Source organism: Pungitius pungitius, chromosome 2 (assembly GCF_949316345.1).
Source record: "Pungitius pungitius chromosome 2, fPunPun2.1, whole genome shotgun sequence".
NCBI lineage: Eukaryota > Metazoa > Chordata > Actinopteri > Perciformes > Gasterosteidae > Pungitius > Pungitius pungitius.
Genome location: NC_084901.1, coordinates 6,525,559 through 6,547,456, shown reverse-complemented (window position 1 = coordinate 6,547,456; position 21,898 = coordinate 6,525,559). Strand labels below are relative to the sequence as shown.

Here is a 21,898-nt window from a genome sequence, read left to right as displayed (position 1 = left end):
TTGGAATTGTGGCATTTAAAAGAATGATTTTTCGGATAATAACCATATATTGAAGGCTGATTTGTTTATTCAAGAGTACGTTTTTTTACGATGATATAAAAATACACATCATATTTACTCTTGGCTGTCTCCCTTCGCCTTTGGTTTAAACTGGACTAGCAGTGCTGACCGAGTTTAACCGAATAAAACCGAGGGATGCCGAATATTTTGTGACGACACAAACGCCCGCCCCTTCCCCCGCCCGGTTCCCTCAGCTCGTCCTTCACTTTCTATGAGTCCTGCTCCCCCGCCCCCCAGTCACCCCGCCCCCATCACAGCGACAGTCCCCGGCAGCACCGCACGCAACCCATTGACAGCTGCGACTGACGACCGACCGAGGGGGAAAAGATGGAGCACAGAGACGCCGACTTCAACATATTGTTAGCGACCGATTCGTACAAGGTAACGTTGGCCTTACTCGCAGGGAGGCCGGTGGCGGAGAGCCGCGGCTGACGGATGAAAAAAAAAAAAAGAATAAAGTCAAGGTGGTTTCATCACTCCCAAGGCCATCCCACTGCTCTCTGTGGCCGGGCGGCCGTCCGTCGGACCCCAACAGGCCGAATGGGCTGAAGGAAACCGGAGGAGAGGGCCGGCTCAGCGGAGTTAGGGTACCAAATTCAAAACGCTCGCATCCTCCCGTTTGAGCTAACTTTAGCTGGGGTACATCTAACATTGAATACCCGCTGGTGTGTTGTGGGCACAGTTAGCGGGCTTCGCTGCTCACCGCGACATTAAGCTAGCCGAGTAAGCTAGCTTGCTAGCTCAGTAGGAGCGCTAATATAAATATATATATATATATATTAAAAAGCGCTAATGTTAGCGACTGGCTAGCGAGTCCTGGGGTGGGTGAACTGCCCGTGGGCAATGTCTCAGTCAAGAGCCCCGCTGGGCGGAACCTTAGCCAGCTTGTGTGTTGTTGGTTTTTTTGATAGCCACATAACTGGCAATGCCAGAAATTTGGTAAATCCAACCCGAAAGTCTAGCTAACGTTAACCGCTACCGTTAATCTAAATAAAGCGCGTATTCGCCTTCTGAGAGATAACGTTAGCTAGTTGAAACTCAGCGTTTGTTAAGACGTTTTTATTTTAAAGCACTGTGAGGAAAATAGAACAGCGAGTGGCGTGAAAAGTACAAAAGTCCTGTCGCTAACTGACGAAGCGAGCCGGACACCGGGGCGGTGTTGATGGGACAGAAGGGCAGAGAGGACGGGCACGAAAGGGCAGTGAGAGGAGGCCGAAATACAAACGCACGTGGAAACCGACGGGTTGAATATCAACTGCGTGAGGGAAGCACGCACTTTTGAATCGAGCTGCTAGTCTGATGTAACGAAATGCGAGCAGCTGATGAGCCGCCGTGCACTACGTACACGAAGTTGATCGTTATTATTTCAAAGCCATTGTCATTTATGAGCCAGCGATTACAGTAAAAGGTGTAATCGGTAGACACAAAAGTCATAGTCCGTCGCGATCATGTTTTGCACATTTATCACTACTGGTGTCTGCGCAGTTAGATGCTTTAAAGATGGGTTTTTGATTACTTTGTTCTAACGCTTAGAAAACAGTTTTTGCTTTATTCTAAGAACAATTAGGATATGTTAAATCTTTATTCAATGAATGATTTAGTGTAGGAGAATGGTTTTACCCAGGGTGGTATTTATTGTATCCTAGACTTGATTTTATGATTTTACACTGTCACCTTTTATTATTTCTCGGAAATGTCCTGTTTTGGTTTCACTTTCATGACTACTAAAATTTATTCTAAGCTTATCTCCATTGAATAAAGATTTTCAAGGTTGCTGATTAGTCTAGAGAAGTTGCCGTGCCTTTAGGGCAAAAAAAAAGCACTTAACAACTAACAGGTGTCACAGACACAATCTAAAAAGCAATTTAAAAGGACAACGTTTCAAAAGCTTCAATAATCAGATCAAATTCCCTGTGTGTTCTATACCTGGCTGAAGTCAAACTAAACATGCTAGCCCGGTCAGTCCCTTCGGGGGCCAGCTTTCCCAGAGTACCCAAAGTCTCCCAGAGTACCCGAGGCTGACCGTAGGTACGTTGTTTGTGCACAAGGGACAAAAAGCTATCGGCAGCAAAGCAAAGCCGAGTGTCTCTGCAGAGGCACGCGCTTTGTTCACAAGAACGAGTTGCACCTCAACGGCCTTTTTGTCTCTCGTCCGTTGAAAAGAGAAAGCTGCCCTGTTGTTTGGCAGCGAACACACACACACATTGCAAAGATATGAACACACTTCAGGGAAGGGGGGGGGGGGGTTTCATAGAGCTCGGTGGTTACAGTGACGGTTAGACCTGTGACATTTAAGAGCCTGGACGGTCCCTTTTAGGTTTAATTCCACACTACCATCTGCTGCATGCTTCAGGATGTTGTGCTCGTTGGCGTCACTTCAGCCGAGAAGCGTCTTTTCTCGTGGTCTGATTGGGATGTTTTTTTACCAAACGTCTCATTCTTCTCATGTTCAAGACACCGCAGTGAATCCAGAAGGGGCAAAAGAGGAATAATTTGCTTGTTTCAGTATAATTGTTGTGCAATAGGACTGACTCCAGCTGGACTTTAAAATATACCCTAACAAGGATTCTATTTTCACACCGGTCAACGTATTGGTGCAGCTCTTACGTAGCAGATGCAGGTGTTTCCAATTTAAAGAGCATTCTTCTCTGGAAATGACCAGAGAGGCTCTACGCATCGAGCTGCAGAGCTAGGTCATGAACCCTAACAGGTTTTTGTCACTGAACAACTCAGTTTGCACATAGCTCGTTTAGAAATGTATTTAATAATTGACATCCATTTGTGCAGCTTTAATGGCCGTTTGCAAAACCATCCCATTGAAATGAGCCAGATCTCCTTAATTAAAACTCCAGAGTCGCAGAGGCCACACAGTCTATGATTAATAATCCGCAGGTTTCCTTTGTGTCACATGTCATTATACTACAATACTGCATAATAAGTGAATAGTAGCATTACATGATACACAAATAACTCTGGCTGGCGTGTACACCGCTACATGTGTTGGGGCTGTAAAAATCGGTTCTGCGTATACGTTGGCATGCGGAACAGTAAATGTGTGTGTACACACACAAACACGTGACCAGGCCCAGTGTCATGTTGTGTGTCTTGACTCTATTTTGAGTCCTTGAAAGCCCAGAGGAAAGGACACAGACGGGTCAAAGAAACTGAGTAGGTCATCTGCGTTTGTGTGTGTTCTCCTCTTCACAAGCTGGGAAAATAACGCCTCTTCTACTTACAGGTTTTTTTTCCGTGCCGCCAAAGTAAACTTGGCTTTCCCAAAGTTGTCGTCAAAAGGAGGACAACTGTATGCCCTGAAAGCACCGCTTAGTTCCTCCCATTGACATCAGTGAGACGCGGCTTATTACATAACAATATGTCCCTGTAAGCGCAGTAGACGTTTTGAAACATGTTGAAAGCAGATCTCTGAAAGCAAAATCGGATCACAAAATGGCAGCGAGAGCGCTAGCCTTTGCCTTTGCCCCGTCCGCTTTTCATTGGTCATATGTGGAAGTTGCTCCTCAAAAGCTCTGGGGAAAGACGGCTGACCTCTCCTTTTGTTTCTGGCGTATTTTTTTTTTGTGCATGCTTGCGTTTCTTTATTGTGTGTCAGAAACACGGCCAGACGCCTCTCGCACTGGATAAGAAGCTGAAAGAAAGTGTTACTTTCTCCATAGTAAGGAATAATGGAGAGCGTGTATGTGTGGCGAAAAACTCTCGCCCCGATTGTGACATGCTAGCACTGTATTACTTAGTCCAACACAATGGATTGACTGATGGGTCTTTTGTTGGACTGGAATGTTTGCTCTAATCACAGATAATCGCCACATTGGCAGTGCCATGTGATCTTTGCGTTGTGACCCTGGGTGTCATTCTGGATTCCCATAAAAACTGCGTGCAATAAAACTCTGCGTTATCTAGCTATTTTGGAACAAGGCTCGGCAATCTGCTTTTAGCGTTTATTTAAAAGGTTCGATTCGTGCACATCCGGTATTTGACGCTTTACATTGTGAAACTTCCAAAGCGCTGTTAGGAAATGCTCAGCTTTCTTTGGTTACCCAGTTGGTTCATGGTGTGTGTTTTCAGGGTTTTAGGAAAGCATTGGCCTCCTGCTACAACTTTTAGTCCGTAGACCTCTTCAAGAGGGTCATGATAAATCTCACATACTGTGTGTGTATTTGTTGTGTTCTCAATATTGTTCTAAATCCGATTTTTATTTATTTAAATATAAGGCCATCTGGTGTTTGCTCTGTCCCTGCAGGTGACGCACTACAAACAATACCCCCCCAACACGAGTAAAGTGTACTCGTACTTTGAGTGCCGCGAGAGGAGGACCGATCCCTCCAAGAGCAGAAAAGTCAAATATGACAAGACAGTCTTCTACGGCCTCCAGTACATCCTCAACAAATACCTGAAGGGTAAGTTTTTTTTTTTTTTAAAGGTGCTGCTCCAGGCCCCTTATTTTTATTGTGTGCACAGTGGAATAAAACGTTCCCCCTTTTCAGTATGAGCCCCCACACACAAACCAGTAAGAGACTCCAGGTTTCACCCCATTAGGCCGCCATTCGTTGTGTTTGTTTCCTGTATATAGATGTGTTTTCCTGTCAATTTCACTGATCTAATAAAGGTCACACGACCCGGCGCTTTCATTTATCGATGTTGACTGTGCACAAACTGCTTTCACCAGCATCTGTGGGAGCTTCCCACTGCACAACTCCACTGTTGTCCAATTTGCCATCGGGGCACATACCGAAAGCTTTTTGTGATGCATTTTTGAACCCAACGTTGGAGCATTTTTCTGGGTTTTTTTTCTCCCCCCCCCCCCCCCCCCCCCCCCACTCCGGGACAAGGTCAGAGTAGTGTGGGGGAGGAGGAGTCAGCTGCTGAACTGCACGCCCGGAGAGTGCTCGAGATTCACTGCACTGTAGAGCAGGTGCTTTTCTTTATTGTGTCCAGCGGCAGAAAAAAAAAGAGGGGGAAAAGGGTTGCAGTGTGCTTCACATTTACTGGACTTGTGCAGAAAAATAAAACCAAAAACAGCAGGTCAAGAAGAGAGGGACAATTCAAAAGCAAGCGAGGAAAAGACATATTTATGCATCTCCCTGCTGTCTTCTTAAGAGGATTTCATGGTCAGGTTCAGGGGGGGGTGGCAGGGAAGACAAAAAAAAAAGAGAGGGAGCGAGAAGACAAAAGCACAGCTGCTCTCTCACCGTGCGAGGGAGAAAGACCAGCTGTCCGACCGTCAGCGCTCGATGATTAGCCCGGGCCATTAGTGCCGCATCACTGATCATCCAGTTTATGAAACCATGGGTTACCGCCATAGGTCGCACAGCGAGCGCTTAAATCTTTTTCCGAGAGGTGCGATGGGGGAAAAAAACCAAGATAGTAAGTTGTTATTGGGATGATGGAAGGGTCCTAGAGAAAGCAAGAAGTTACCATAATAAGTGTAATAAAAATCAACTCAACTTCACTATCGGGAGAGGTAAGCGCTGTTTGGGTCGTCCCCCTGAAGTGGATTAAAGGTTTTCAGCGGAAACCCAACGGACCAGATTTTTGTATTTTGCTAATTTAGCTTGCGAGCGAAAAAGTTAAATGTGAAAATTGATATCGCTCTCACATCTGACCTTCGAATCTGAAGATGGAGTCAGCAGCCAGCTAGTTTAACTTAGCTTGGCACAAAGACTATAATCAGCACACCACAACTGTAAGGACTTTACAGGAGGTCATGCATTTGACCTTTTTTGACAAGAACTAGTGACATTGTTTTTTTTTCCCTTTCTCCTCTCCAGGGAAGGTGGTGACCCCAGAGAAGATCCAGGAGGCAAAGGAGGTATACAGAGAACACTTCCAGGATGATGTCTTCAACGAGAAGGGCTGGACGTACATTTTGGAGGTATTTTGGAGAAAAAAAATGTTATCCCCTCCATGCATAGCTGTTCGGTTGAAGGGTTTTCCCCCGTGAGGAGACAACGGCGTCAACTCGTAAAAACTTATCAAAATAGATTCAGCAACTACAAACCAATGGCTGTCATGATCCGGATTCCTGGAATCTGAGCGATGACAAGTTGTGGTCGTTCAGCACCTTGGAGAGAGCACAGCGCTCTCCACTGACGGGAGGGTTTCCTCAAGTGGAAATCGTTCACCATTTAATGCTGGTGATCTCACTCTCCAGGTGTTCTGTATTTGAACCATGAACCTTTAGCAAATTCTCGCTGCCCTTTGTAGGTCAAATTTCTAAGTGTGTGTGTCTGTGTGTGTTTTTGCTTTTCCAGAAATACAATGGACACCTGCCCATTGAAATCAAGGCAGTGCCGGAAGGGAGTGTGATTCCTCGAGGCAATGTTCTGTTCACAGTGGAGAGCACGGACCCTGAGTGCTACTGGCTCACCAACTGGGTGGAGGTAGGTTTGTTTTGTTCATCCTCATGGGCTCAGGCTGGAGGGCAGGTGTATTCCTGTGGTTCCCCACACAACACAACTGTTTTATTCATCCGGTGCTCATCACAGGGACTCAAATTTCACGTCATTCTCAGCTCCGGATTTTAAGGAGTTTCAAGTTTCACCCATTTGCCCTCATGTGAAGCTTTAGATTTGAATGTGCTAGTGGGATTTCAATTTTAAAAATAACTCTGTTGGGAACATCTGTACGATTTTTTTTGGCTGGCTTTATTTGATTACTTTTACAAAAGTAATTATCAATCTTGGCGGCACTCTGAATGACGCCTCTTATCACTCTTTAAATCCCCCCAAGTTACGGTTCTGTCACAGCGTATTGCTTTATCGCTACGCAGGGTTGTGCTGTTCACGGCAGGTTAGCTGAGCAGGACAAGAGCACCGAGTCTAGAAAGATCCTAGATCTTGATCATGACCTGGGATGCCCCAGAACACCTGTGTCATATCAGGTCATGTTTAACACACACACACACGTAACAGTGTGTTATTTTCTGAGGACAAAGTACCGTGATTCGAGGCGTGCAGGCAGTCTGGCGTCGCACGGCGTTTATTGCGTTGAGCTAATGCGCCGTGTGAGGGAGAGCTCCTGCACTTAGCGCTGCATTATCAGACTGTCCTCGGTCACTCGGCAGAACCCAATTCATTTACCGTGACCAATGTCTTCCGGTCTGTCTCTCGCCCCCACAAGCCGCCGTCTCCACCTGAAACGCTCTTCTGTTTTGTTTGGAGCCATTGATTGGAATAGAAAACGCTCTTGGCGTAGTGCTCAAAGGGATGTTTTAAGAATGACCATGAACCTCTGGCTTTATAACTTGATGTACGCCCATAGCTATAACGACAGATAAGCTGATGAATGGGCAGCAGTACAGGTACAAAGGTCACACACACACACACACTGTCCTGTCTTTCCTTCCTTATCTCCCTCTATTTTGTTTTGGGACATTGACTGAGAGGTTATGTTGGCACATGTTTGTGTTGGTTTTGTGCAGACATTCCTCTGGAGTGTTGTGTTTACTGTACTGCTGCACCATTTTACCGTGAGAGAGGCCCTGTGATCACATGATGTTTTATGGAAATGTTGCAATCGTCTTTGTTCCTATAAAACATCTCAAAATACAATAATAGCTCAATTATTAGTATAATAAATCATGTTAAATGTATACAGATTCCTCATGTGACGGTCATCCTGCATATAAGGAAAGGAACGTGGGCGTAGCCGTGCGTGTTGCTCAGGAGGTCACACGAGTCCATGTATGTGGTTTAGTTTCTGATTAGTCTGAGGTCACATGAGGTTGCTACAAGTATAAAAAAAATAACAAGACAAACATTGCATACAATAAATCATCAACAGTCGAAGCTGAGTGAGGGAGCTGGAGACAAAGACAGAGTTACCTCCAGGCGCTGTGAATGTTTGTCATGCTAGCTCTGCGATTTGACACGTGTCATTTATGTCATACACCGTTCCATAGAAAGTCATAGATCTATGCAAGTCGCTGTATGTAATTGCATAATAGTATTAGCTCAATACTTTCGTTTTTTTTATTTTAAGGAAGGGCGGGGCTGACTTGACATAATCTACCCTGATTGTGTCACTGCTCCGCTCTCTTAGGCACCTTCTCTCACACACACACACACACACACACACACACACACTCATTATACTCTGATGGTGGTAGAAAGTGTGTATTCATGAAACCTCCCAACTAGCAAGCGGTGGGGAGTCCAGACAAGCCACTTGTTTTTAAATCAAAATGTGTTTACGCTGGTAATTGAGGAACGTATTTTTCTTGTGTGAATGAGCCGCCATTTTGATCTGAGACCGTTTGGTTTGGGGTTTTAATACCAAGTCAACACTAGGAAAGCAGGAATAGCGGTTTAGAACTGGGAAGTTTGACGGGGGCTTTTGCTTTTTTTGTTTGACTCCAGCTCAATGTTCACGTTAAAATTCTTGTTGGGGCAAGCATTTGAAAAGGGGGCGCCCATGGGAAGTGACCTGGGACAATCTTGGGACTCAAATTCCTCCTCTTCCCTCCACCAGACCATTCTCGTTCAGATCTGGTACCCCATCACTGTGGCGACCAACTCCAGGGAGCAGAAGAAGATCCTCGCCAAGTACCTCATGGAGACCGCCGGAAACCTGGAGGGACTATCATATAAGCTTCACGACTTCGGCTACAGGGGCGTCTCCTCACAAGAGGTATGCCCGTGCGTCCCATGGGAATGCCAATGAAATCGCTGCTCCTTTTGTCCTACAACATCCCCCATTGGCCCTCCTGTTTGCAGACTGCGGGCATCGGGGCGTCTGCCCACCTGGTCAACTTCAAGGGCACGGACACGGTTGCCGGCATCGGAGTCATCAAGAAGTACTACGGCACAAAGGACCCCGTGCCGGGCTTCTCGGTGCCCGCCGCGGAGCACAGGTATATGCGTGCGCGCCTACCGATACATGTTCACTTGTTAAAGCTCCGCCCCCCTAACCACCACTCCCCCCCTATCTAGGTGTAGTCTCTATGAAAAAATGTAAAAGTCGCACCTGTTTTTTTTCACATGGCTAAGAGCCGGGTCTCAGAGCAAACCTTTTCACCCGCTAGATGATTTAAATTTCAATTTAGAAAACTTTTGAGCCGCCGTGTGTTGTCTCTAAAACTGGTACCGATCTGCCTCCTGATACAACTCACACTAATTATGTGCTCCGTCTATCTCGCTTTGTCAACGGGGCCGTGATTGGCTGGAGGAGATGGTTGTGATTGGCCGTTGTCCTGACACACATGCTGCTCGCCTCTTTGATGTTTTTATTTTTTATGGCTGTGATCCATTTATCCTGCACACACATCCTCTCTTTCGCTGCCATGCACACACTCCGCTCCTCCTTGCCACCGGGGTAGTTAATGCCGCTCCGGCGAACCCTTCTTCCTCGCACCAGTGCGTTTTGGGATGGTGGTGAAGGTTGACGTGGTAACCATTATGTAATGCCCCCCTCCCTCCTAAAGTTGGTTTGGGGGGGGGGGAGGTTTCACCTCAGATGGAGGAGTGAAATTTCACTTGATGTGTTTTGATGCCCGGTGTTTGAGAGCAGAAGTGTGTCACCTTTAAGTTTTGTTTAAATCCATTGGATTTTAACTGATTATACTCAATTGTTAGTTGACCTTTTCATTTAATAGGAGCACACTGTGAAGAGAAATATGTTTTTTTTCAAATATGTGCATGGAAATGTACATTTCAAATAGAAAAAGATATTTGTTTCAGAGATAGTTGAGATCTGCACTTTAAGGAAATAAAACTTTTCAGAGAACCTAAGAGCTACTTAGAAACAAGAAAAGTGTGTTTTTTATATGAATATCTAAAGTAGCAACGAAGGACAGTTTTTAACTGCCCTCTAGTGGAGCGTCTGCTGTATTGGCCCCTGAAGAAAGCTTGGTGTGTCCTTAATTCTCCCTGCTTTATAAGAGCATTTTTACCTTTGGAGGAACGACCTTAGGCAACGAAAACGGTTCAACCCGCCTCTCCTCTCTGCAGCACTATCACGGCGTGGGGGAAGGACCATGAAAAAGACGCCTTTGAGCACATCATCAAGCAGTTCCCCAACGTGCCAGTGTCCATCGTCAGTGACAGCTACGACATCTACAACGCCTGCGAGAAGATCTGGGGAGAAGACCTCCGGTCTCTGATCGAGTCGCGCAGTGCAGACGCCCCGCTGGTCGTCCGACCCGACTCGGGGAACCCGCTGGATACAGTACTGAAGGTGCGTAGATGGGCTTTTTTTTTTTTTTTTTTTTTTGCGACCGTAATCTCAAAGCAAACAAGCCGGGGCGCTAACGTCTCCTTCCTCTCTTATGTCACTTCCATCAGGTTTTGGAGATCCTGGGTAAGAAGTTCCCTCCGCTGGAGAACTCCAAAGGCTATAAGGTTCTGCCTCCTTACATCCGGGTCATACAAGGAGACGGAGTCGACATCAACACGCTGCAAGAGGTAGGGGCACGCTCTACTTGTTAATGCCAAGGGGTCGTGGGGGGGGGGGGGGGGGGGGGGAGTTGCGTTCCTTGCTTGATGACATTGTGTGCGTCCCCACAGATCGTGGAGGGCATGAAGCAGCACAGGTGGTCCATTGAGAACATTGCTTTTGGGTCCGGAGGGGCTCTCCTGCAGAAGCTGACCAGGGACCTGCTCAACTGCTCCTTCAAATGTAGCTATGTGGTCACAAACGGCCTGGGGGTGAGTGCTGATGCGTGGGAAAAGTAGTTATTGTGTTTCATTGACTTTCATGGAAAGGTTTTGCCTCTTGTTTTTTAAAGGATCGTACGTTGCGTGTCTTTGTGACATACACGTGTGTGTGGTTTCAGTGTCGTTGTCCCTTGAATGTTTTTTGAACCATTTTGTTTCTCTTTTGGCTGGTAAAGGTGAATGTGTTCAAGGACCCAGTGGCGGACCCTAACAAGAGGTCAAAGAAAGGTCGCCTGTCCCTGCACCGGACGCCGAGTGGAGACTTTGTCACCCTGGAGGAGGGCAAAGGCGACTTGGAGGAGTACGGCGTGGTGAGTTCAAGGCCTGCAGTAGCGCACAGGCCATTCTTGACTAAAAATAAATAAATACACATTTACATTTTCTGCCCCCCCCTCCTTCTTTTGTTTGGCCTTTTGTTTCTTTCTCTTGTCATCTTTCCTTTTCTAATCCTTCTTTTACCCCCCCCCCCCCCCCCCCCTCCAGGACCTGCTGCACACCGTCTTTCAGAATGGGAAGATTGTGAAGACGTACACATTTGACGAAGTCAGAGACAATGCTCAGCTCACAGAGAGCGACTACTGAAAGCAAAAACCCCCCAAAGCCCCACACCCCAAAACAGGCCCTGCTCCCGTCAACCCCTTCACCTTTGGCTTCTGTCGCACACCTCACAAAAATGGGGGTGGCTCGCACTGCTAATAGATCCTCAATTTTAACGCCCCCCTCCCTCTCCCAAAAACGATCCTGAAATTAAATGAGAATCCCTGTGACTTGTGTACAGAAATGTTTGAAAAAAGAGGGAAAATGCCCTACATTTCTGAATCTACTTAGCTTTGTCTCTTATGTGAAGGAGGAAAATGATAGCATGGTATGCAGCGATGCACCGATAACATTCACTTCCACTTGGACTGTAATTACGGAGGGCGACCAAATTCAAATCCCTCAAGCCCCCAATGTTCTGGCTTTTAATTAGAGGTCAAAGCCGCTATCAAGTTCTCCCTGAATATTTTGTACCGTTTGTACCCACCAAATATAATATTATGGGTGCATCTCTGAAGTTCTATTAATGATCATCTACACGGAGCATTCACGGCGTGAAGGTCCGATCGCACCACAAAGGCAGCTCACATGATTCAGGATTCAGCCAAAGTGCTCAAAATTTCACATCTATCATAATGAATGAGGAAAAAGGGGGGGGGGGAATAGCTAATTTTTAACCTTTCCAGAGCTGAGGTCACTAGTTTTGGTTTGGTCTTCACGGTGGCGAATGCTCTGGAAACCAGTCTTTGATGTTTAAGGCCAAGAGTTGATGTAAAACAGAAGAAAAAGAAATACATTGCTTAACGTTGTTGTCACTGGAATGAGGATGATGATGATCTAACCGTGTTTACGAAAGTTTGCGTGGTTCCTGAAATGTGTGTTACGTGTTGGTCATGCTGTATGGGTGCTTGGATCAGTGTGTGTGTGTGTGTCTGTCTGTCTGTGTCTGTGTGTGTGTGTGTGTGTGTGTGTGTGTGTGTGTGTGTGTGTGTGTGTGTGTGTGTGTGTGTGTGTGTGTGTGTGTGTGTGTGTGTGTGTGTGTGTGTGTGTGTGTGTGTGCTGAGATTTTTGTCCTTTTTTAAAGGATCATTTCCTTTATGCAAATCTACTTGTTGATAGGGGGAATAAAGAACACTTCCTTTGACATTTCGGGACTATTATTCTGAAAGGAGACACGGAGGTTGTGATGAAAAAGCAGCCGGAGTGCGGGGGGGGGGTTCTCCTCCTCCTCTTAGCGGGAGTTAAGAGATGTTTCTGTTGCAGAGCTGGTGACATCACAGAGAAACAAATCTGTTTAAGGCTGGAAACTAAATTATTTTTGTGTGAAGTGTCCTTCACGCCTAACCTCGCACCTGCGAAAAATTGACAAAATCACCAACAGGCGTCGGTGTGTGTGTTTAGTGGCCAGTAGCTAACCGCTCATCAGCAGCACGTGTGCACCACCATGCTTTCCTTTTCCACTTGTGGGTGCATTCTAGTACAACTCTTAATTTCGCTGTTTTGATACTTCTTTCCTCAGAGTAATATTATTTTGTATGACAAAGGAGAGAAAAATGCCAGAAACATTGCAGTAAATATCTTTATTCACCAACAATGTGGCCATACTGCCTTCTCACGTGTACATACAAGAACTACTTTGAATGGAAGCAGAGAGGCACATTAGGAAGATGACCACAGTAGTTAATAATATTATTGTGTGTGTGTGTGTGCGCGCATGTGTGCGCGCGTTAGTTACGGATGAAAAACTGTGAATAATTTTTTCTGTTCTTTCTGTTGTTGTAGTTTTACACGTATGTATATGTTGGTTTTCCCAAATTCTCTCTCAACACAACTGCTATTTTAACAAATATAACTTGCTATATTGTCAACAATACATTGATTAAAGAAGATGCCTCCTCGTCCATTTGGAACTGTTGATTTATTATGAGTTTTCTGGGAATGTAATTATAAATGAATTATTAAGCCTCTACAACACTTTATGTCTGTTTTTTATGTTAGCGTTTCTTTGTCCTTGGATAAAGCTGGTTTTCCTTTTTCCTTGGTTAGTGAATTTTGGGAGTGTGTGGCTTTACTAAGGGGGTCATATGACCTAGTCAGCACCAAATAGGCCGTTCCCATAACTGCAAACTCAGCGAGGAGGAGGAGGAGGAGGAGGAGGAGGAGGCGACCTGGAGATTCTGGTGGATGTATCCAATGAAAACTCAGCGGGACACTTCCACTGATGTCGTGTGGTACTCGGCTTGTAGCTTAAGTTTTACTTTCCCAGTATTTCATATCTTACGTATCACTGCGCGTATCTAAGGTCATGAAATGATTGATTGGTAGTTTGAGATTTGACTAAATACACGACGGTTTCTCCCTAAAGCCGAGCACAATGTGGCACCTTTTACGCACTTTACGCGCTGCGTTGTCTGCGTTTTTTTCGCATCACTAAGTGAAGCCTAGGCAAAGCCCCCCCCCTCTAAAAAAAAGCTAAACCATTGTTTTTTTTTCTTGTAAAATTTTGTTAAAAGTCCCTAGAAACGTGTGCAACTTTTATTTCGTTATTGGATAGGCTGCTCTCGCCCAACTGGCAGAATGTGATTCGTTCGCTGAGCGCTTTCGCAAAACAACTTGGGCCGGTCCTCCTTTTGCAGCGTCGGCAGTAAAAACCACGTCATTCCACCCAACGACTCCCCCTTTTCCCTCCCAGTTGGACCGACGTCCACAGTTTTGAGGCGACTTGCAAACCAGCTTTTTGGATCAGAGACGCAAATCATGGTGACCGGATTTCGACTGAACTTGTCGCCGTTGAAGGAGCCCCTGGGCTTCATCAAACTGGTGGAGTGGGTAAGTTTCACGCATCTGCTGAATGCGGGTGTGCGCGCGCGCATGTTGGTGTGTGCGTGGATCGGACCCAGAAGACAGGGAGGTCTTGGGATTTTTTTCCCGGCGAGAAAAATCCATGAAGCAACAGTTTTTTTTTTATTAATGGTGGCGGATCGGTTATTTATCTTTGATTTAATTTGATTAAGTCAAACTTAGAATACACATGCTAATGTCTATATCGTCCTTATACTCTTTCCTTAAGAATGACTTCATATCTTACAAAAGATCTGTTACGATTCACAGAAAGAACGTGTGGGTTCGTAGAAGGAAGCTGGGCCAAAGGGAGTTGCGCTCATGTCCATAGTTCTGCTGGTTGCGCGTGGGTGTGGGTTTACGGATTCATGCGTATATCTCAGCAATAATTGACCACAGAGTGACACGGTGCACACGGTTGGCTGCTCGTGCACCGACGCTCACATTGGGAGAGACGCGCAACAGTTCGCTACGTGAACGTCGCCTCGTGGTCTCCAGAGGAACCCGGTGCTGGGTGGTGGTGACGGTCAGCTGGTCTTTGTTTGTCTTGAACACCCATCTGCCCCGCGTGGTTTTTGTGTAATCAGCCTTATGCCACCCTTCTCCGAGCCCAGCATGTATTTTTTTGGGGGGGGGGGTAGTAAACTGTCAGGAGGACAGATGTTTCCCGCCTTTAAATGGTGGGACGGTTCGGCGCGCGTCCCAGCCCACCCGCTGCAGTCACACGTCATTTTAAGAAGGTGCAGGAGTTTGAAAACATGAGAAGAAAAAAAAAAAACACAGGAATTGTAAATCTACTTTTCTGACGTTCTTCAAATAATAAATAAATAATGGAGAAACCAACCGTGCAGTCATTTTGGAACATCTAACTATTTTATCTTCTTCTATACCTCTACTCAAATCTCTGTCATTTAGGGCTGGGACGCCTGCTCGACCAAATTCTCATTAATAAATACCATGACCACTAGAACAGTGCAAGGGAAGCGGATTTTGGATATACATTAAACACAGACACTAAAAAAAAGCTCTGACCGATGGGTTCATCGTCACTGCTGCTTTCAATCAAACAGGGTTGTTTCCATTCACCCCGTCATCCTCTTTGTGTATACTGATTTCTTTTTGAAATAGTTCACTTGGCACCAGAGTGGTTTGGCATAAACACCCGTACCTCCTTCGATGTTATCTTCCGAGCCGTAGCAAACAGGAAGGAGGCTTTGGAGACACGGATGCAACAAGACTTCCCCGTTCACTCAACATGTTGAATAACCAGGATGAATATGTCACATCTCTCTGCCCGACTTTGGCTTCTAAAGGAAACCCCCACGCTTCAGAGGCTTTTTTTCTTTGTTGTTCAGACTGACCTGCTGATGACCTTTTGCGTAAGAAGAGCATTGCTGATTATTTTTAACAAGCTACTTCCGATTTGGGAGGATATTATTCTCTTTGCCGCTGAAGGGTCCCTCCCACAAAAAAACTCTTTCCTTTTCCTATGTGTCTTCTTTTCCTCGGTTGCAGTGACCTGTGACTGAACTCTTTGCATTCATAGTTGATATGGTGCATTCACCATTGAGGCTCCATCACCACTTATAAGGGGAAGACTCTGTGAAAACAAGAATGTAAGAGAAGGAGCTTTTTTTTTTATGGTGGTGTGCAGCCCAAAAAACAGGAAGTGGCCCGACGGCGACATCTGGATGAAACATCTGGATAGGGGGCCTCGAGGAGCGTCTTGGTCTGTGTGTGGATCATGTGGGTGTGCATGTGGGCGTCGCGGCGTGACGGTAACGGCCAAAGGTTCACGTGGTCCGTTGTGGTCATTTTATTGTCGGTGCACGTGTGTGATGACACATAATTCAGTTCAGTTAAAAAGGGAGATTTATTCATGTCCTGGTGGAGGAGCAGACGGATGCAGGTCGACGCCCCCCAATGTCCAGATGCAAATGGATGATCATCCACTTCCTGTTTGCCGCGTGACCAAAAGAAAATGCCTTACACTTTTCAAATGAATGCCTGTATAAACAATTGTAGGTTTGTGAGGACACTGAGGTCTTGTCTAAGGGTTTCCCATTCTTTGATTTAATGTCGGTACCGGTTGCACAGCTGTTTGCGCAAAAAGGAAAAACGTGAACATCACTTTGAGCACAACAATTGAGGACCACGGCGTCTTGAGTGAAGTGATGTCAGCGAGAGTCTGAGGCGGCGGCGCAACCCCCCCCCCCCCCCCCCTTAAATAATGTGATCCTTTCTGCTGCGGTTTGAGGGTTAAGCTAAGGAGCCTGACTAAAAGAATTTAGTACGTGTTGGTGTGGAGAGCATTAGTGTCACATGGGCTACACGCTGAATCGGATGCTTTCTGCCCCTTCAGGAAGGAATTCAAGAGCTGAATGGGAGCATTAGTGCGGCCATGTAAATCACATTTTATTTAATTTGTGAGGGTCAGGTTTATGGTTCAGCTTAGCTATTTCCACGAGAGAAAAACTCATTCCAGAACAAAATGACCTGAGAGAAAGGAGCTTGTACAAATGGTTTAGTAGCAAGTTTTTTTTTATCTTCATCTATTTGTTGGATTCCATCTGTCGTTCCCCCTGGCTCTTTACTGCTGATGAGGTTTTAAGTTGCATTTTTCTGTCTTTCAAACAGCTTTGCCACATACATGCCAGGAGGATCACAATCACATTATGATTGGTTATGTTTTTCATTTTCCAGTCAATGTGTCAATATGAGTTACTAGTTTTGACATCTCTTCCCCCCCCCCCCCCAACATCCCTCGTCCAAACAGCTCACGGCCATATTTGCTTTCGGAAGTTGTGGTGGATACTCGGGGAAGAACATCATATCTCTCGGCTGCGGCGACGGCACGAATGAGACTCTCGATGCCAACTTTCACTACCCATTTAGGTGAGTTCCACCGCACATAAAAAAAAAAAAAAAGGGTCAATCAAATAAAAGGCCCAGGACCGATTCTACCCCTCGGTCTCGTGTCTCGCCCAGGTTAAGCCAGGTCCCGCTCATCGAGACCAACGCCACTGTTTGTAACCACCTCGTCACCACGACGCACCTGGTGGGAGACTCCGCCTCCTCGGTGGAGTTCTTTGTGGGCGTCGCCGTCGTCTGCTTTCTGTACAGCTTGGTTGCTGTGTTGGTGTATTTAGGCTACATGCACGTCTACAAGGACTCCGACTTTGGACCCATTTTCGTGAGTATTGACCCCCTTTCTTTTGCCCATAAACTCCGACCCCCCCCCCATAAAAAACGACTCTTAAGCCGGAGATACCTGTTCCCCGTCTCCAGGACTTTGTGATCACGGCGATCCTGGTTTTCCTGTGGCTGGTGTGTTCGTCGGCCTGGGCCAAGGGCCTGCAGAACGTGAAGGACGCCACGGACACCCTTGGCATCAGCAACACGTTGGCCCTCTGCAAGGGGGGCAACGTCACCTGCGAGGTGACGGAGTTCGCCAGCATGAGGACCCTCAACATCTCCGTGGTGAGAGCGAACGTATCGAATCTATAGAAAATCTCATATGTATTTGCTCCCACTTGGTTTGTGCTATCACACATCATTTCCCACAGTCACAGATTATTCATGAGGAACCTGTATCTCATATGTGTCCAATAATGTTAACCTATAGCCGTTGTTCTTTCTGTCTTGCATTGTTCTAGGTGTTCGGCTACCTCAACATGCTAGTGTGGGCGAGCAACGGCTGGTTCATTTATAAGGAAACCCGTTGGCACTCCCAGAAGATCTCCTCCTCTCAGCCTGCCGCAGCTGGAAGGCAACAGGTCCCTGCAGCCATGTAACACACCGCGTAGAGCACATGCACAAGTGTGTGTAGTGTGCAGACGGTATCACACATGCACAAAAAATACATCTTTAAACAGGGGACGAAGAGGGAGACTAAATGAAGGATGTTTTGATAGATGGCCGGTTGAAAAACTGATAGAAATTGATAAAAATTAATCATATGTGCGTTTTCTTAGCCCAAAATGCCAAGGTAATTTCTTGCATAATCTTGGCTTTACTTGAACAGTTCTGAAAGCAAAGAAAAGGATTTCCTCTGCAGACGTGGGAGGCTGGGGACAATGTTCCTGCTAAGTTTTCATGAGTAGATTAGCCTTGCTCACTTGTTATTTCTTACCTGTTTCACATACCATCACACCAATGTAATGGTGAAATCTAACTGCTTGATGGTTTCTCACGCTTCAGTAAGCAGATACCTGCACAAACAATGACCAAACTATTCGGGAAGATGCGTGTGGCGGCTGGACAACGACTTCATTCATTATGGTTTACATTACATTACATGTCATTTAGCTGACGCTTTTATCCAAAGCGACGTACAATAAGTGCATTTTAGAGATACAAACTCAGAAGAACAAATAACAAGAAAGTACATTTTTCATCAAATAAGCAGTTTCAAAACATGTTATAGAAAAGTGCCATTATGAGTACAATTTAAGTGCTATCATTTGTTAGTGCTACGGTTTGCTAGTGTTTAGTGATGAGAATGTAGTGATAAAAAATGTCTTGTACATCTTTCGCAGACAGTATAATGCCAACGTGTTCGGGTCTGTGGTGCGATATGAAGCATAATATCTCCTATTACCACATCAGCATTCGTTGTCATTTATTGGCACACAGCAAATTGCATTTGGGGAAAACATTTGCATCTGTGTTTAATGAGTTGACGTCTTTCCTATTTTGTTCATGCATATATCCTTTCTTATTATTATTTAAAGCGCCTTGAGTATCTGCAAAATGTTTCGCTCAAATATTCATTCATTCATTCATTCATTCATTCTTTCCAGTCAGCCATTTGCCCTCCAGTGGTTGCTAGCAGGAATGGAAATGTCTGGACAAACGTACACTTAGGAATTTTACAAATGAAAGTACTTTGTGAGGCCCATTGATGAGGGGATTCCACGTTAATGTCATCACCAGTCACTGATTTCCTTTAGAAAACTAAGTCCATGCGTACAAGGAGACAGGTGAGACATGTTAAACCTTACAAACGGTGTGAAGTGGCCCCTCCACCCTAAACACCAGGAGACGGTGTTCTTATCACAACGTGCACAGTGTTTACTGCGGTGCTATGCGGTACCATGGGAGTGTTGCCCACTTCATTTAGATGAGGAAAATGTTGCAGCGTGAGTGTGTGATCCTTAAATTCCTGTGTGTCTGAAGATTTTTATTTTATTTAGTAGCATCTCTGGTACCAGATGAAGGTTAAAACCCTTTACTTGATATTTTAAAAGAAAAATACTTTCAATGTTCGAGGCGTCTTGTTTAAACACTCCCTTTTTCTGCATCGCTGTTAAACTGAAACGGCTCTGCCAAAGATCTCGTGTTTTATCTTATTCCGTATCTTCATGCGTTTTCCAATCAATTATTTTGTTGTTGTAGAAAAACATTTTTTTTAACTGTGTAGTTTTAAAATCATTATTGAGACGCCTAGCTGTGAGCTGGTGTTGTGTTTAAAAAAGCTCCATTCAACTTTTTCTAAATCTTTCTTTTCATTTTCTGTACACGTTAATTATTATTTGAAGGAATTCTCATTTTCTTTTTTTATGTAGTAAAAATGTAAAGTGGGATGATGATTCATTTACGTGACTCTGCCAAAAGACCAAGTGAAATGAATGTGTGTGGTGTACTGGTGACACCTCTGCACTCTTGTAATCATCATCCAACTCGCTGTATCTTTGTCAATGTTTGCAATGACTTTAACCTGCCAACCGTGTTTTCAAAGAGAGACATTTGTTCTCTGTCATATGCACACCTTGTTTTTTCAATAAAAATGAATGATTTCTTTCATGAATCTCTTTCCATGTTTGTGTGTGTGTGTGTGTGTGTGTGTTCAATGCAAAACATGCATTTGCCTGTGGGTGTGTTTGTCACTTTCCTACCACGCCTCCATATGGATGACAAAAAAAAAACATTAGTTTCATTTTGCCTTTCCTCCCATGTGTGATATTTGACAGGTACAGGTTAAAAGATCTTGCAAAATAACATGTGCATTTGTTTGAGTTGATAAGAGATCAGATCCCAGGCTCTGTGTTTCCTGATTTGTCCTCTGACCTCAAGGATCACTTTGTGCGGGCAAACAAACAAAGATGGAAGTCATCCTTTCTGTGTTTGTGTGTGTGTGAGTGAGATACACAATGGAGACAATAGAGAAGTGTTTGTGTGTGTGGGAGGGGGGGGGGGTTCAGGAGGGAGAGACTGCAAGTGTGCGTGGATTTCAGTGGATCAGTATAAACTAATCAAAGCAATTTCCTCTCCATCTCCACCCTTTACTGTCTCACTCCTTCTCCCTCTGACTGGGCTGAAAAGAGACCACGTCTTGCTGCGTCATGTGATCACCGGCGTTTTGCTTCTGGATGCTTCTTCTTGATCTGCAAACACGCGACTGCACCACAAAGAAAAGCAGCTGTGTTTAATCTGTCGCTCAAAAGCTACTCTCGAGCTACCAGTGTGTTCAGTCTCGTCATAGTGGAAGAGGAGTAGAGGTTCACTTCCAAGTTTCTTCAGAAGGAGGCCCATCCTCCTCTTCCATCGGGCCTGACGCTGCAGGTTCTGCTTTCAGCCACAGGAGGCCAATGTTGGGTCACGAGCTAGACCTACTGAGACACTTGAGAATCGACACCATCGGGGCACAGCTTGTCTCCATGGCTAGATCATCCATATGTAATGCATGCCGTCCTCCATGAACTAAAATGCCTTGGACCAGCGTTACAGTGCCTTGTTGTTATTATAAAACCTCAGACATGTAACAAAGTGCTGCATGGCCTACATTTAAAATAGCTTTTTTTTTTTTTTGCTGGGGAAATAGCGGTCGTGTTACGTTTGTGTTTTATTTGGAGTGGGCCTTGACCTCTGATCTAATCTGCACACGGTAGCAGCGAAGCCAACGATCAAAATGAATGTTTTACTACAGTACAAAAGTAAACTGCAGCTGTAAAAAAATAACGCGATTTACTGACAACATAATGCTATTCTTTTAGGAATCAGGAACATTTATGTGTTAGACATACAAGGAATTTGACATGGCGGTTGGACAGTAAGACAATAGACAAGACAGATAACATAGAAATAGCATGTTCAATTTACAAATTTACAATTTAACTCTACGGTATAAAATAAAAGGGTATGGGCTATAGAATAAACAATTGAAAAATAATGGATGGGAAGAAAATTAAAATTAAAAATTAAAAAAAATAAAGTGCACTCGCGAACAGATAACAATACTCTACACAACTGTGTTGTGTATGTGAAAGTGTGTGTGCATTGATCTGCTACTCCCTGGCAAAAGCTCATCATACTTAAATGTGTTTTATTGAAGCCAAAAGAAGATTATCATATAGCGTGGGTACATTTTTATACTAAAACAATGGCCCATGTATATTTCCAGCCTATAAGTAAAGCATGAAGACATATGAGGCAACCACGTGGTCATTCCTGCCACAGCAGCAGGTGAATGGTTCCATTCATTATGATCAATATTAAATTGATACTATCCTCAACAATCTGCCCTCTTCCTCACATAATTATAATAATTTATACAGGCATTCCATTAATACGTTTCCTTTTTGCGTGGATGACAGGCCACCAATTACATTAAATTACTGACATTACGGTTTTGTTTTTAAATCTCCACATAGGCTGCTGGACTTTTCACGGTGAGCTCCCCTGTCCATCACACGGTTTCGACCCGACCCTCCGACCGATGCCGAAAGGAGCCGAAGCGCAGCGACAATGACGTCAGCATATCTCGTTCTTTCGCTTTTCGCCTGCTGCGT

At 45.0% G+C, this 21,898-nt stretch overlaps 2 protein-coding genes across 2 annotated transcripts; both read left to right on the top strand.

Annotated features, from left to right (window-relative positions):
* Positions 1-316: 316 nt before the first annotated feature.
* nampt1 (nicotinamide phosphoribosyltransferase 1) lies at positions 317-13,168 on the top strand. The gene is made up of 11 exons (XM_037460635.2): positions 317-441; positions 4,319-4,475; positions 5,847-5,950; positions 6,330-6,458; positions 8,548-8,706; positions 8,793-8,929; positions 10,026-10,251; positions 10,359-10,478; positions 10,581-10,721; positions 10,907-11,041; positions 11,214-13,168. The coding sequence occupies exons 1-11, from the start codon at positions 388-390 to the stop codon at positions 11,310-11,312; spliced, it is 1,461 nt and encodes a 486-aa protein (XP_037316532.1). The 5' UTR covers positions 317-387; the 3' UTR covers positions 11,313-13,168.
* A 591-nt stretch (positions 13,169-13,759) lies between these two features.
* sypl1 (synaptophysin-like 1) lies at positions 13,760-19,905 on the top strand. The gene is made up of 5 exons (XM_037460636.2): positions 13,760-14,096; positions 16,885-17,003; positions 17,097-17,301; positions 17,397-17,588; positions 17,765-19,905. The coding sequence occupies exons 1-5, from the start codon at positions 14,025-14,027 to the stop codon at positions 17,900-17,902; spliced, it is 726 nt and encodes a 241-aa protein (XP_037316533.2). The 5' UTR covers positions 13,760-14,024; the 3' UTR covers positions 17,903-19,905.
* The last annotated feature ends 1,993 nt before the right edge of the window (positions 19,906-21,898 follow it).